The 15,576-nt window shown below is 44.6% G+C and overlaps 1 protein-coding gene across 1 annotated transcript; it reads left to right on the plus strand.

The window, feature by feature from the left end:
• Positions 1-1,900: 1,900 nt before the first annotated feature.
• Positions 1,901-12,424, plus strand: LOC136933058 (insulin-like growth factor II). The gene is made up of 3 exons (XM_067228438.1): positions 1,901-2,344; positions 11,864-11,995; positions 12,317-12,424. Exons 1-3 carry the CDS (start codon positions 1,901-1,903, stop codon positions 12,422-12,424), a joined length of 684 nt encoding a protein of 227 aa, XP_067084539.1.
• Positions 12,425-15,576: the final 3,152 nt, after the last annotated feature.

Raw genomic sequence — 15,576 nt, forward strand, 5'->3', positions numbered from 1 at the left:
TAACCCTAACCCTACAGAGTATGAACGTGAAATCAATAAAAACTCAAATGACATGGCATGAAGGGTCTTATCTTGTCACCGAGTCGATCTTTTTCGAGGGAGACGCCAGGGGTAAGGCGTGGGGGTTCTCATCTTGACACCCAGTCGTTCCTTTACAGAGACACGCTGACCTGAGTCTGAGGAAGGTGTAAGGGTTCTCATCTTGACACCCAGTCGATCCTTGACAGAGACACGCTGACCTGAGCCTGATGAAGGCGTGAGGGTTCGTATTTTGACACCCAGTCGGTCCTTGACAGAGACATGCTGACCTGAGCCTGACGAAGGCGTGAGGGTTCTTATTTTGACACCCAGTCGGTCCTTGACAGAGACACGCTGACCTGAGCCTGATGAAGGCGTGAGGGTTCTTATTTTGACACCCAGTCGGTCCTTGACAGAGACATGCTGACCTGAGCCCGAAGAAGACGTGAGGCTTGTTGTCTTGACACCCTGTTTACAGTTAGATGTAGACAACATCTGACCTGAGCCGGGGACAGGCGTGAGAATTGTTGTGTGGACACCATGTCGACCAGTCAGGGAAAGGTTTTCGATGTTTAACGCTAAGGTATCAACCTCCAAGGATCTTCCTGTTCCTGGAGTTTGTGACGTGAATCCCTGTTGATCCACCGTGTATTTCTGCATCAACATCATTCGTAGCGTATCACAAAGCTTCCGATGTTGGTCAGCGAACGTTTCTCCGTATTTAACCTTCGCCTCTTTGTAGGGGATTGCTAGAAATCTGTCGAATGTGATAGGATTCTGATGTTGTTTAACAAAGGTTTCTGTGTATTCAACCATCGCCTGTTTGTGGGGTATTGTAAGAAAACTGTCAAATTTGAAGTTCTCGAATGTATCCTCACGGGGACGTTTGTCCGAACTCTGTAGATAAGACTGTGCAGCCATAACTTAATGATGTTGGTAGTGTACACAACGTAGTTTGAGACTTGTTAATATAATACAAACTATATTGTGATCTCTAGACTTTATCCATTTTGAACCTTGCTAAGGTTGGAGATTCCAACCACTGTATGGTAGTCAAACACGATTAGACAATTCGACATTGTGGTAGATGACGTCAGTCATGTTGGGGCGGGGGTTGATAGGTTGCACGCACGGTTGGACTTGATGTTGCGATGTATCGTATGCACACTTGCACCTTTCCATTAAACCTAAGGACCAGACTGCGCCCAAACTTAGATGACTACGAATGTCACCATCTTCAAATGGGCTGATAATGAAGAATATTAAACAAAAACACTATGTGAACCAAATCCAAGTCTAAGGTCTAATCTTTTGATCCACACCAAAACTTCAACAGATTCCAGCCACGAAGCGGACTCGAACCTCTTCAAAATGGTTTACAACAGTGATAATTTTAATAACTACTGGTGGATTGACACCAACCAAGATTGGCTCAAGATCACCTTCATAGCGGCTCCTCTGATGATGGTTATAGGCTTGATGGTCGTCACCTACAGAATATGTAGTCAACGGTCCTCACCCATTTACAAACCGTCATCGACTGCACAGCGTTCACTTTCTTACAATTCTGTGTACAATCCTACAACATGCGCCTTTGAAGATTGTGAACTTTGACGTTCCTGTGAACAACCAGTCGCATATGTTGGACAGAGGTTCTTGCCAATAACAACAAATCTAATGTACTGATGTACTGAGCTGAACCGACCTGATCAACTCAATCCTCTATACGTGGCATTGGAAAAGCGTCTGGTTTGGTGACCCTATTAACCTTATGGTAGCTTAGGTTTACGGTTTTGTTTTCATCTAGATTATTATTCCGAGTGCTCTGGCATGATAACTGATTACTGTTGAATATAACTCAAGTGCAAATTTAGTCAGAAAGATGTCTTCGTCAAGTCTAGTGCCGGTGTTTGCGCTGACAATGACGTTGTACATTGTTGAAATGGCCTCGGCTGAAACGCTCTGTGGTGGAGAGTTAGTGGACGTACTTCAGTTCGTCTGTAAAGCTAGAGGATTCCATTTCAGTAGACCTGGTAGGGCCAGCAATAGGCGCTCTCAGAACCAAGGGATTGTGGAGGAGTGCTGCTTCCGCGGCTGCGACCTCAACCTCTTGGAGCAGTACTGTGCTAAGTCCGAGAGATACGTGTCAGCCTCCTCTCTGCAGGTCATACCTGTGATGCCCGTTCTCAAACAGGAGGTACTCAAGAAACATCATGTGTCCTCCAACTACAAGTACATTAACTGGCAGCGGAAGGCGGCCCAGCGCCTTCGGAGGATCGTCCCCTCCATACTGCGGACCAGGAAGTTCCGGTTGCAGGGGGATCAACGGAATAACAATAATTTGTTACAAAAGCTAATGAGAAAGACATACGTAACAACAACAAGAGCCAAAACCCAACCGTCTGCAATGGGTAAAGGGTCTCTCCTTGGGGACTGGAAAGGAGTGCTTAAAGACCACAGAGCCACACAAGGCCCAGGGGTAGCTCTTAAGGTCCAATGATCCACCACTTCAAACATGAAACCTGTAAAAGGGAACATGGTCAGCAAGACGGAACATACACCTAGTCGAGTGGAGGTCACAACACTTATACGTTTAGTATCATGCCATGAGTCATTTTGTACTTCATAATAATAAACTCTTGAAATCCACTTGTTGCACATGTTACATTATTCGCCATCTCCCTGCAATACAATATGGTCTGTTCTAATCACATCTACCATGTGGGTGTTTTTATTATCTTCACAATGTGCGAGTTGGGAGAAACTGGGACCTACACATGTACCATCCGATTTATGTATAAACACAGGGTTGGACGGATGAGCGATTGGGTTGACAGTTAGTTTTGCCAGGTTGTATATGTAAGAACCATCAATTTTGACAGATATCAGGTAGTAGAATGTCAGGTTTTGGCGTCTATGTACAATGATAGCGTAACAACATCTTGTATGGTCTTTACCGTACGACTCTTGTACACCCTCTGGACTCCAACATATAAGAAGGCCACATTTCAATCTGTCGGAAATTCGTTTCATCTCTGAGCAATGACACATGTTTGGTTTAATTTCAGAGATGGCATTGAATTCTTGTTCTCTGGCTTGTAAAATGCTTAGTAAAGTATGAATGGGGTTCTGGTGTCCCAGGTGGACAAGCTTGATACCCCCCTCAACGTTCAGGTGCCCTACAACATTCAGGGGGATCGGTATCCTGAGGGTGGTATCTTCTGACCCATCACCGGCGAACTTGAAAATCTCTCTATGACCACTGCCGTCTTGATCGAAATTTACATTCTCCGGGTGTGATAGGACTTGCCATTGTGTTTCACATTTTACATCCTTTAACTTGGGGTCACGAACGGACGTTGTTTCTACTTCTGAGTCTCGTTTCATGTTAGAATCGCAGTCTTGCTTTTTAAAAGGTTGTTCCATTTTGGTAACTTCTGAAGATTGTAAGATTGTCAATTTTCTCTTAACAGCGATTTTGATTAATCTTCGTTTACACAGTGAAACCCCTACTTCCATGGGTAAAGGCTGCTGATGCAGAGTGTATACAATGTTGTGTATATGATTCTCATAGTCGTAGAAAAAATGACCTGTAGTGTTAGAGACACACATAGCTTGTTGTATGTCATCATCAGAATACGTCTTGACCACTTGAATACATCTCTCCTGAATGAACGTACTAAGTCTTTCAAGGGATGCCTCTTTCAGAAGTTTGATTTCATCTAGCATGCTTGTGATATTACACTTAAGTGTGTCAAAACCGAAACACTGTTGTATTGCAGCCAATTTAATGTTAGCTAGTTGAAAATCATTGTCCCTAGTTGCTAGCTTGATGTTAATGTCTTCATGGAAAGCAACGGAATGTGAAAGCTCATTGATTTCAATTTGCTGCCTAGCCAACTTGTCTTCCAGTGAACTTCTTTCAAGCTTGAAATTGTCTAAGATTTCAACTTGGCCACTACTGAGCTCTTCTATTGTGGTCTCTAGGGACAATATTGTCTCTATAAAGGCGTTATTGGACTGTGTCAGACTCTCAATTTGAGCATTAAATTTTTCTGAATGTTGAGAAAGCTCCTTGATTTGCTCCTGGATTTTGCAATTTGCAAATTGCTGCTTAGCCAACTTGTCTTCCAGTGAACTCCTTTCAAGCTTAAAAGCATCTAAGATTTTAACTTGGCCACTTCTGAGCTCTTCTATAGTAGTCTTTTGTAACGATATTGTCTCTAATAAGGTGTCGTTGGACTGTGTTAGTCTCTCGATTTGAGCATTACATTTTGCTTTTGTTTTTGAATGTTGAGAAAGCTCCTTGATTTGCTCCTGGATTTTGCAATTTGCAAATTGTTGCTTAGTCAACTTGTCTTCCATTGAACTCCTTTCAAGCTTAAAAGCATCTAAGATTTTAACTTGGCCACTTCTGAGCTCTTCTATAGTAGTCTTTTGTAACGATATTGTCTCTAGAAAGGTGTCGTTGGACTGTGTCAGACTCTCGATTTGAGCATTAAATTCTGCTTTTGTTTCTAAATGTTGTTTACGAGTTTTCTCACTTGTCGAGTCTTTCTTGGCTAGTTGAGTTGTCAACGCGTCACGTTGCACACTCCACTCCATCTTCTCTGCTGTGTGAGCATTTACTATTGTACTCCTGTCCCTAGTGAGGTCATTGTATAACTCTCGATACTTGTTAAAACTCTCTTGTAATTCACTGAAACGAGTGTCTCTTTCGATGCGCTGTGTATTGTGTTCTACATCACAACACTTTGACAGCGACTCCTTTTGTTGCATGATAGTCCGAGTACGGTCCAGACAACTAGACATGTCCTTACAGTCGTCTTGTAAACGGTCGATTTCCTTCCTAGCGGATGTCAACTCGTTCTGCTGTTTTACATATTCATTTCTCACAAGGATAAGTTTGTCACTGCGTTGCTTCAACATTGAACTGAGAGTATGTCCTATATCAAGTACAGTGTCCCAGTGTATCTTGAGGGACTTCATGATGTGACTGGGAGATGACAGGGAATCTCCGCCAGACGCCAACGTGTCAACGAGTGTTTGCAGATTGTCGAAAGTGTTACAGATCGCATCTTCATTCTCGGGGGATTCCAATAAATCATTAACAATAGTCACAAGTTGATGTTCGGGATCTCCCTTTACAATACTCACAATGTATTTCAGCGCTTGATCCGCTTGTTTAACATGGTCTGCGGTTTGTATAAAACGAGTCTCTCTAAATGTATCTCGTAGACTTTTACCCAGTCTACGGATAATAAGATCGTAACAACCACACAATTCCATAGCCACACCGAAGCCTATTGCGTCGCAAGCTTTCGTTTTTTCAAACGCTTCAAACCACTTAGCCAAGTCTCCGAAATTCGTCTCAAGTGCATCGACTGCTATTAAGGTTTCGTCAAGGGAAATTATTGTGCGGGGTTGCACAGTCAGGGCTGTTGACATGTCAGATTCCGTGTTAGATGGTGAGGATTCCACCTCGGTAGCCGAAGGGAATAGTTTTGATATGATACCGAAGAGCATTACACGAGAATCGCTTCCAGTATTCAATTGAAGTTGATGATCTACTGCTCTCTTCTCCGTTGTCTTGTGATGTTGTAAGGTAGCGGTCCCAGAACCTGTGTCGGTTGAGACCGCTGAGGGTTTGCCTGTCAGCCGTGCAGCCGATACTCTCGCGGCGTCTCTGTCGACATTCCTTTTGCCACAACCACCAGCCTGGGTCGGTTTCGTCTTCGACTGCTTCACTTTTGGTCTTGCGCTTCTTTCGCTGTTGTTTTTGTTGGTCTTCGTGTTCTGTAAACATTGAGATGCTTTTCCTTGATGTGAAGCTTTCTTGATGGCATGCTTGTTCTCTTTCTTGTCCCCAGTAACAACTTGAGCCGTGCTCCCACCACCAGGCGATCGGGTTCGGTTTTGGTCTTTTGTTAGACAGGGTGAACAATGGCGAGGTGGGTATTTGGAGCTCCTTCTGTCCTTGACTTTGGTCGACTTCCCACGCTCTACACTTGTCGACTTCCCATTTTTCCTCACCGCTTGCACTGTAGGCCCTACGGTGATTGAGGCAGTATCTATATTCCCAGTCTGCCCGATCTTGGATGTTTTGGAGGTCCGGCGGTGGGGTTTCTGATCTTCTTTCAATCCATCCATTGTCGGTGTATCGAGAGATTGTAGCACACAGTGTAGTGCAGATCCCACCGAGGAGCAATCTGTCTATTTGCGACACAGCTGGAACTCTCCGGGGTTCAGGCTCGCACACCGCGGGTGATATTCGATAATCGTACCCACACCGTTGACACAATTCAGCCTTATATTGATCACGCGATAGTAGATGCTGGTCAACTCTCAATGTTGCGTTAAGTTTACCCAACTCTTGACACCAACGGTCCAGGGATCCGCAACACAAGGATGTGAGTATCACTGCCTCATAGGGAGCGTGTATAACGTCTTTGATAATCTTTCCTCCTAAACACCTAGTCACCTCTAAATTCATCCATGTGAGCCTCACACGCAACCATTGAGGGGAGGACGGAACTGGTAAGAGGTGAGTGTGATGGTTAACACTTTGCCGTGAGAGACTAGACATGTCGGAATCCTGCTGCCACAATACACAAGTCCCCCACAGAGCGCATTGCGGATCAGGTATTGTAAGGACGCCGTGCTCACTCTGGCGGTGTAACCTATCGAGGGTTAGCCTACTCTGCTCATACAAGACTTTGAAGGCAAGCGGAGTTCCGAGTGTGGATAGTGTCTCGCTTACCAATTGTGAAGCAAGAGTATCCCTTTCTGCAGAGTCTAAGCTACATGATGTAGCAGCCAAGACGGTGTGGACATGACGGTTCATGCTGGTGTATATTCTTGATACCAACATCTCGGGTTGATGACCTGAAACGGTGTCCCCTGTGAAAGTGTATGTCTTGTAGTGCGCTACCGTATCGGAGGGTGTGATCATTTTCACCCAGGCTAACGGTGCTCTGGCTAAAACACTGATTCTTTTAACCTTGTGGCCTTTGGAATCAATGTACGTATTGGAAAAGTGTTTGGCTGTAACAAGACCGTAGTTGTCTCCACTGTGGGCGTATACAGCCCTGAGAAGGATATAACATGTATTGGGAAGAACGTCGGAGTTAACGGGTATTCGAAAAAACCCATCAAACCCGGGCTCCGTCAGCGTTACGGATAGGGGTATCCGTTTCTCTATATCAAACATTTGCACCCAGGTGTATTCTAGTCGCGCTATGTCCTCTACCTCGTCGAATCTTATGGTCATGTGGCGGGTAGCGCTCCAGTCTCCTTTCTGGCAGGGTTCCATCGTCAGTCGTTCAGCCCTGTAAGTGTGTAAGCCGGTGTATAATAGAAAGACTAAAACGCAGAGTTGGTTTCTGGATAATAGTTTTATTTTAGTGTTACAAATAAATAAGACAAATAAATGAGACAACTGTGTATATTGTAACATGCTCCAACACCACATGAAATACTAGAAAGTCACTACGGGTCACTGGTAACTTTATCTGCAACACATGACTATGTAATCAATAGTCTTCAATGACAACTTTAAACTTCTCTGCGATCATGGCGGCCGATATAACATGGCAGCCAGATTTATCCTCTTGTGTAACGTAACCTTGGACTGACATAGATACGGACGGCTGATCGTCTTGAGTGGAAGACGAACCCCCCCCTTCGGCTTCACAGTCCTCCTTGGAACAATCTTCATTGTTGTAAGACTCACTGTCGCTGAGTTCGATATAGCAGCTGCGAGTGGTATTACATTTGAAAGCCTCCATATACTCAGTCATGGCCTCAAAGTCTTCAATCCCCATGACATTCTCAGCTGCTTCAATCGTGGCGTTATCAAACACAGAGTGACCAGTTGACTCAGAGAGAAGTTGAGTCTGCTTCAAGGTCTCGACATTGTCTCCGGTGTCAGATTCCGGTCTGTTTAAATCTTTGTATAGTCTCATAATCTCTTCAACCGCCTCTGGTTTCTCACCCAGGCTGTGTGTGATGTTTAAGTAGACGTGTAGGTTATCATTACATCCTTCACATCCTTGCCGACCCCCTGGGACTCTCTGCCACCCGTTGTCAAAAGCTTTAACACCATAATGTGTGCAGATTACAGCTTTCAGCCTTTTAAAGGATATAGCGCGAATGCCTTTAAAAAGCTCGACGTCATGTCGGAGGACAGAGTCCGATGTGTTATCAGTCATAACCTTGTTGATCTCTAAACGCTCAATTGAAGAGTTGGGTCATATCAGACACTGTTGACCATGCACACTGCACAGCGTGAGAATAACGTTTCTACATCCACTAATACTTCGGAAAATATAGGCTGACTGCATTTCATACAAGATGTGTACATCTGTTTCAAGTCAGTAAACGTGCAGGTGTTGACATCTCTGGTGCTGAGTGGGACGTTTATCATGGTCGCAGCACAGCATGAAGACACAAATTTCAGTTGTTCAAAGTCAAATTCAACGTCAATGTTTTTTGGGTTACCTTTCACCTCAGACGAGTGGAAGGTCTGATTCTTTAGACATCTGGAGCACCTCAGGTCTCCCTCGTCCTTGGGCGGCTGCGGACCGGGTTCTCCGGGTACAAGGAGTATCTGCTTGTGATTATGGTCCACCCAGTTGATGTAGCAGTTTAGCACGGCGTATAGTAGCATCTGACACTCAGGCTTTAATTCACTCAGCTTATGAAAATGCTCACTGTGAATAATGTCAACAGCTTGACGCAGTTCAGGTAGACAAGCAGCCGCCATTTCCAATGGTTGATCAGTTGTGTAAGCGATGGCAAGGTTGTAATAACAACTAAGGCTCCATTCTGAATTGAGTGTAAGCATAGGGTGTCCGATTTTTTTCACAACTTGGAAGGCTTTGATGAGTTTTGCGGAGTAAGATTTCCTCCTCATCGAAAAACTTAATTTCTGCCATCTAATTGAACCTTCAACGGAGTCTGAGTGGACTTTCTTCCTTTTCCGATTGATGACTTTATGGACATCAACATTCTTCACAGGTTTATTACGACCCTCCTTGCTAAGCTCGGTCTTACACGCAGATGACTCAAAAGGTTTAGATTTGGGTTTACGTTTATTGTAGAAGTGTTTGGTAGTTAGGTTTCTTGACACAGTTGTCAATGTGTCACTACTCTGAGATGTAATTGCTATAGATGTCTCATGTAAACTGTTGAACGAACCAACTTCAAAATCTTGGCTTTGCAAGGCGTGGTCTTTATTGCACTTCAATGGTCCGTCCAAGTCATGGGTGTAAACTCCTGCAGTAGGTGGATATTTCAGCTGTGGGTCTTTGCGACAATGTTGGTTGGTTAAGAGGGTCACAGACTGTCGTTTAGGCTCTGGTTGGATGTCCGACCGATTTATGAGGAAATCAACAGCCGTGGCTCTAACTGTGTATAACTTCTCTGTAGACTCCTCCTCATTTAAAATCAGATCTTCCTTTTGGTACCTATAAAAGTCAGCCAAGACAGCCAGTCTGATCATAACCTCCCACCCCTCCATTCTTGACAATTCTTCCTTGTTCGGTAATGCGACATTTAAGTCTTGTGAGCCGATTAAGACTAAGGATAGATCATCCCAAAGATCGAAACATAATTTGTAAGCGTCTTCGCACTCTGATAGATTTGTCTTAGCCGTCAACATCGTCGCTATTTGTGTCTGTATTCGGGGTGTAGACGTGTTATCTCTTGATTTAGAATGGCATACAGTGCTAAGACACTCCAAGTAAGCCTGCAAGAGGATGGATTTTGCATAACGACGGGACCCCACGACTCTGGTATCCTCTACCCCTGCCCTGCCAACCCCTTTGCGCCGGTCCTTCTCAATTCCCCCGTGGTGTTGCATCTCCATTGTCCAAATCTCTTCCCCAACGAGATCCTGAAAGTGCACGCTGAGCACCTGGGGCACTTCTTGGCTTTACAGAACGTACCTCAGATGGATGGAGGTTTTGAAAAGACTCTCTTTCTGGGTCTGTGTAAATTGTTTACTCGGGAGAAGGTCCTTTCACTTTACAAGACAATCCTGACTGACCAAGTGCTGGCTAAAAATGTTGTTGATGTACCCTACGGAGACAATGACGGAGAGAAGTCCTACCCGAGCATTTTTGTTAACTTCAACAAAAACATAGCAAGTCAGATCGTGTCTTTACTTCGCAAGTTGCTTGAGTTGTTTAACATCGAGAAGCTTCGCAGTGGTAAAATGACGTACCAACGAGGAGAGGAGCCTCCTCATATCATCTTTCTTTACCTCATTCAACTACTGGCAATATTTGTGAGCAGCTCCATCGAGGAGAAACACCTTGCTGTCATTTTGAGTGTTGCGTCGGCTGTCTTCCTGGACGCGAATTTTTGTAACCCCTTGTGCGCCGCAACTATACTTCGTCCGATGTTCATTCCTTACTACGGTGAACAAGTGAGTGCTAAAAATCGAAAAGGTGACACGGAGCAGGAATGCCCTGAAGCGAAATTGCGATATTACAAACTCTTCACAGGTTATGAACTTGACAAGAATGGCGATGACGTATCGGTGATGAATGGGGGTCTACACTGGACCGATGTCAGTATACTGGAACGTATGCAAGGGTCTAAGATCGTAGAATGTGAAAGCAAAAAGCTGTGGTTTGTGTCACCTCAGATGGGTGACCGAATGCTAATGGTTAAGAATACCGGATTGACAATGATGGGAGACCAGAGAGGTGAAAAAGTCATTACCATCTGCAATTACCTGATGTCCGATCATGTAATGGCTTACATTCAGAGCGCTGTATTTGGTACAATATCTAACATGCTACCATGTCACGCAAACAGCGACTTTAGTCAAGATGTGATGTCGACCATCAACCATTCTATGGCTAAATTCTCAAATGCGATTCATCACCAGAGTGAAAACTTGCTGACAAATGTGCTTAAAATGAAAAATACATGCCTGAACACCAATGGGGTAGGGTTCACTGGACAGGAGAAAGGCGCGTCGTTACAGTTTGGTAGAGTTTTCACTGGCACTGAAGACAAGAGACCCCCTCCGGTTTCCGGCAGGATGGGAGTTTTCACCTCATTGAATCTGGGACTGTCAAACGACACCATGATGAAGGCTATGTTGACCATTGCATTGCGTGAAGGTTCTGGAATGGTTAGCGGTGTTAATTTACACAAGATGTTGTCTACAGTTTACAAGCCCGTGGGGGTTAACGAAAAGGTGAACGATATTCACTTCTATGGGCGTTATCACAACACCTTTAACAAGGGCGAATTTACAGAGGTTGCATGTGTTAAATCCATGAGCGACCCCATCTACAACAGCTTGTTGCATGATGGGGCTCTGTCAGACTCGAGTAAGTATCAGCTAACCATGGCACACGGAGCCTTGCCTATGTGCACGCTTACCCTTGCCATGACCATGAGACAGACTGTGATGATGGTTATGGGATTTTTTTGCTCAGAGCTAGCCCGTGTCATTTACACTCCAAAGGTAACCGATGTTAACTTGTGTAGACAACTCACCTCACTATCTATGCCAACAAAGTTTAGACACGGAAAGGATGATGAGAGCAACAACACGTTTGACGCATCTTATAGCATGTCGCTAAAGTTAACTGGACCAGTCTTCAATAGGAACGTCGGCATGACAGGTAGCAACTATCCAGATTTGGATGAGATGGAGTGGTTGCAAGCTACCGACAACAGTCTTCCCGATTACATAAAGATGTCGCTAAACACGATAGGTGACACGAAAAAGGAGGTTGCGAAGCTCATGAGGGAGAAGAATCTGAGATACAATCGTATGTTGTTTCTGACAGGAGGGAACAACACTGTGTACAAATTCTCCTCTGTCTTTGCCAATGAGGAGTTCATGTTCCACGCACCCATGATGACGCTGTTAAACATGACGATTTTCTCCAGCAAGAACAACAGCAATTACGCCACTGTCAAGCTATCTAAGCTGCGAAGCTGTTACTACACTGTGAGAGTTTTCAACAATGAATGCATTGACACATCACTTTACAGTTGCCAAAGTAAAGATTTCAACCGTCCCACTAATGAGAAGACCACGGTCGATGAGATGGTGGAGAGGATCAAGAAATGTGTGTCTGTTCTATTACCTAGGATAGCCGTGAGTCGTGTCAAAATAATGGCTCCTGAGTTGAACGAAACTGATTTCAGCTTACTACTGTCGAAACTTAAGAATGACAACATCAAGGTGACCGGAGAAGTACAATATTTATATTCCATATCTTCTTCCATGGCGTCAGAAACGAGTACCCGTGTTTCTACTGACCATCAGGTTGGTATGAAACGATCTACAGATGACGTGACAGGTAGCCCTGAGAAAAAGAAACTCAACGCTGATGACGAACTGAGCATATTTGACAGCTACTTTGAGTCGGATTGAATGAAGTCTTGATAGGGAATTGACCACGTTTGACACTGACTTAGGCTTCGGTTTATTTACCATGTTTGACACAGACTTCGGATTTGACCACCCAGATTGAAGACGTGTATATATCCTATATGTTGTAATGTTGTGGTGTATTGTATGTGTGAAATAAAAACAAATGTTAACCAGCCACATCATCGTCTATACTTTCTTTATTAGACATTAACAACGTGATGATAAGTTGTATTAAAAGTATCAGAGGGGTCTGCAATTCAGGAATGTATGAAATGGATAATGTGCAGGTGTAACAGTTCAACTAAAACCACCATTTGCCTGTAAGCACAGCCGAGAGTGTGTAAGTCCTCTCTCACGGTGAAAATGAATCGATTTTCCATGCTGCCGATTGTGCTCCCTAATTGACCATTGCAGACTCTTGGTACCCTCATTTTATTCCGAGAATCAAGTCTAACAAACTCCTCCATGGCTCTGTCGTAATCAAACTCTCTACAGTAAGAGAGTTCAAGCTCCCCCTGTTCAAGCCTGGCACAGATAAGAGGATTGAGTATTCCGCTGACTGAAATGAGCCTATCAGAGTTGGAGTTGGAGTTATCCTCGGGACAGGTAATCTTGGTAAATTTGCACATAAGAGGCTGATTGTTTTGGTGTGACACCCTCGCAACATTGGGAGGGTCAAATGAACACATTCCGTATATGTTCATAAAGTCATAGGAGGAAGAGGAGGAGCTACGATTTTCCACATGCTCTCTCACCATACTCTTTATGTCTAACAAGGCTTTATTTCTCAGTTCACAGTACACACGTCTGTACTTCTCATCGATGGTCTCACATCGTTGCTCTCCTGATAAGGAGGCCATACTTTGCATCTGTAACCGAAGCCTCTTTGCTGGTGGAGCCCCGTCAACTAGCGTCTGCTCACTCGATTGCTTCCAACTGGGTAGTATTCCATAACAAGCTTTAATTGCCGTGGCAACAAAGAACAACTCAGGGATGCCTTTGATTAATCCAACCGGCAAATGTTCCGGTCCGCACGTGGACATTATAAGGTACGATCTCTTTCTTGGCTATCTAATAAATGAGTTGGAGTGTACTACCGCAACCAAGGTCTGTCTCTCCAGTAAAGCCTTAATAGAATGTCTGACGAAGCATAGAGAGCTGATCTCGGGTCCCAAAGTCTGGTCACCTAAAGCTCGAGCCTATGTTCACTTTGAGGATGGAAGTCACTGTCAGTTTGCAGTTTTAAAACCTAGCGGTTCATCAACGGTTCAGTTACTGGGAAAGTTAGTGCCTGTGTACTGTAGACTGTGCTTCTTATCCGAGTGTCACGATCACGCCAAGGCTGAGGCTCAGGCTTTGTTGGCAAGCCTGACAGGGTTAAAGGACTGTAGACACGATGTCGTCAAATTCGAAATCAGAGTTTTGACTTATCTAATAGACAACTTGTCAAATACCCCTCCCTGTGAATGGGGGGAGGTGTGTCAGTCACCTGATGTTTCAGCTGAAACCAAGATAGCAGTTGAGCTCCTCTGGTCTCATTTGGTGTTAGTGTACGCTGGCAATCGCAAGCTTCTTTTGTGTAATGTGGAAGTGTTCTTCATCAGACCCCAAGACTCTGTGAATTTGTGTCCTGGTGAGCTTAGGGCTGCTCTATTTGTACACGGTAAACATGACCCATTCTCTCTACGTAAAGAACGCCACCAAAAACAACTGGCTATGTACGGAAAGAAATGTCCCGTTATTCAGCCGGACTCGAAACGCAAGTCTAACCGTGATATCGCAACATCAAGGCCCTCTGCCGACAACAGACTACACGAGTCTCGACTGTCCCGCCTTTGCTGGCTGGGAGCCCTATGGATACTGGACATCGAGTGTAACAAAGACGCCCTTCACTGGCTTTACAAACCCGAACCGTGTAGAACATAAGATGAACACAATCAGCCAAGCAGAGTTGCCGTCACACTATAGCTACGTAGACTGTTCCGACAGACCCGATGAAGTACTGAGGGATGAAGGGAGCTGTGTGGTGAAGTTAGAAAACAACGTTCTCCTCCACGTTCTGCATGTAAACACCGTTGGGAATCAGAAGTTCAGTGCTACTACATTCTCAAAACACCTTCGAAAATATGCTCGAATGCAGTCCAATACTACTAAAACCAAGTTGCTGAGCAGACTGAGGTTTGTGTCAGACAAGAAGAGGCTATGTTCCCAGCATGGCTATAAAAACACCCGCATAGAGTTCTCATCTAAACCCAGTCGCAGCGCCAACTTCACGTCCAACGCTAAACATCTGCTACAACCGTACTTTAGAGGAGTGTTTGAGACGATTGCTTTATCACAGGGAACCTGCATTGTGTCGACTAGACCCTTTACGGTTAGCAACGAAAACCTGACATGTTACATATATGGAGTGGCCAACCCTTTAACCGTGGTTATTCGCATGAAGAACACAAAGAAACATTTCCACACACCCTTCTTCTTCTCCTCTGTCAATGTAGCCGGAGAGGAAACCCGACACCAGCTCTTCTCGTCAATGTCTATCAATTCACAAAAAGTGAGGAGTGTAGCTGAAGAGCTCCCAAATGCGCTGGGTAAAGTGGCAAAGTTACTGGAGATACACTCACATCTCAACAGGCTGTGCTGTGAGCTGGCTCAGGAGAGGCGAGGTATGTTGACGTCTCAGGAGAAGATGTGTCTGGTATACCTCACAGAGACATACTTCATAGAAGTAAAAGACCGCAGTCACCCCAAGTACTGGCCAGATTATAGGGAGGCTGTGAGAGGTGTATTTGTTCAACGTTACCGTAGCGACCTCTCTTCTTTCCAGGATAAGGTCTTAACAAATTATCATCTGAAAAACCCTGAGTTTATTAACTTAGTGCCATGGCTACTCGATAATCCAAGTGTTATACACGACAAAATTATAGTCTCACACGAGGCTTACTTGAGAGAGGAGGGTAAAGTAAATGCTAGAGCAGAGTTGATTGCCACGGTTGACAATCACGTCAACCTGAACCCCGTCTGCTGCCAACCACACGGATTTCCTGGCTTTGAAGAAGTTGATTTTACAGACCTTGGATACAGTAAGCAGACGCTTCGACTCGCCTTGAGTAAATCTCAGAGTTCTGTGACAATCCGAACACCCCCCAACA

Source organism: Osmerus mordax, chromosome 24, assembly GCF_038355195.1.
Source record: "Osmerus mordax isolate fOsmMor3 chromosome 24, fOsmMor3.pri, whole genome shotgun sequence".
Lineage (NCBI taxonomy): Eukaryota > Metazoa > Chordata > Actinopteri > Osmeriformes > Osmeridae > Osmerus > Osmerus mordax.

Coding starts and splice junctions, on each gene's coding strand:
- LOC136933058 (XM_067228438.1), top strand. CDS start 1,901: ATGTCTTCGTCAAGTCTAGTGCCGGTGTTTGCGCTGACAATGACGTTG. Junction 2,345..11,863: donor TCCGGTTGCAGGGGGATCAA/CGGAATAACAAT, acceptor AAATTCTCCTCT/GTCTTTGCCAATGAGGAGTT. Junction 11,996..12,316: donor TGCGAAGCTGTTACTACACT/GTGAGAGTTTTC, acceptor ACTGACCATCAG/GTTGGTATGAAACGATCTAC.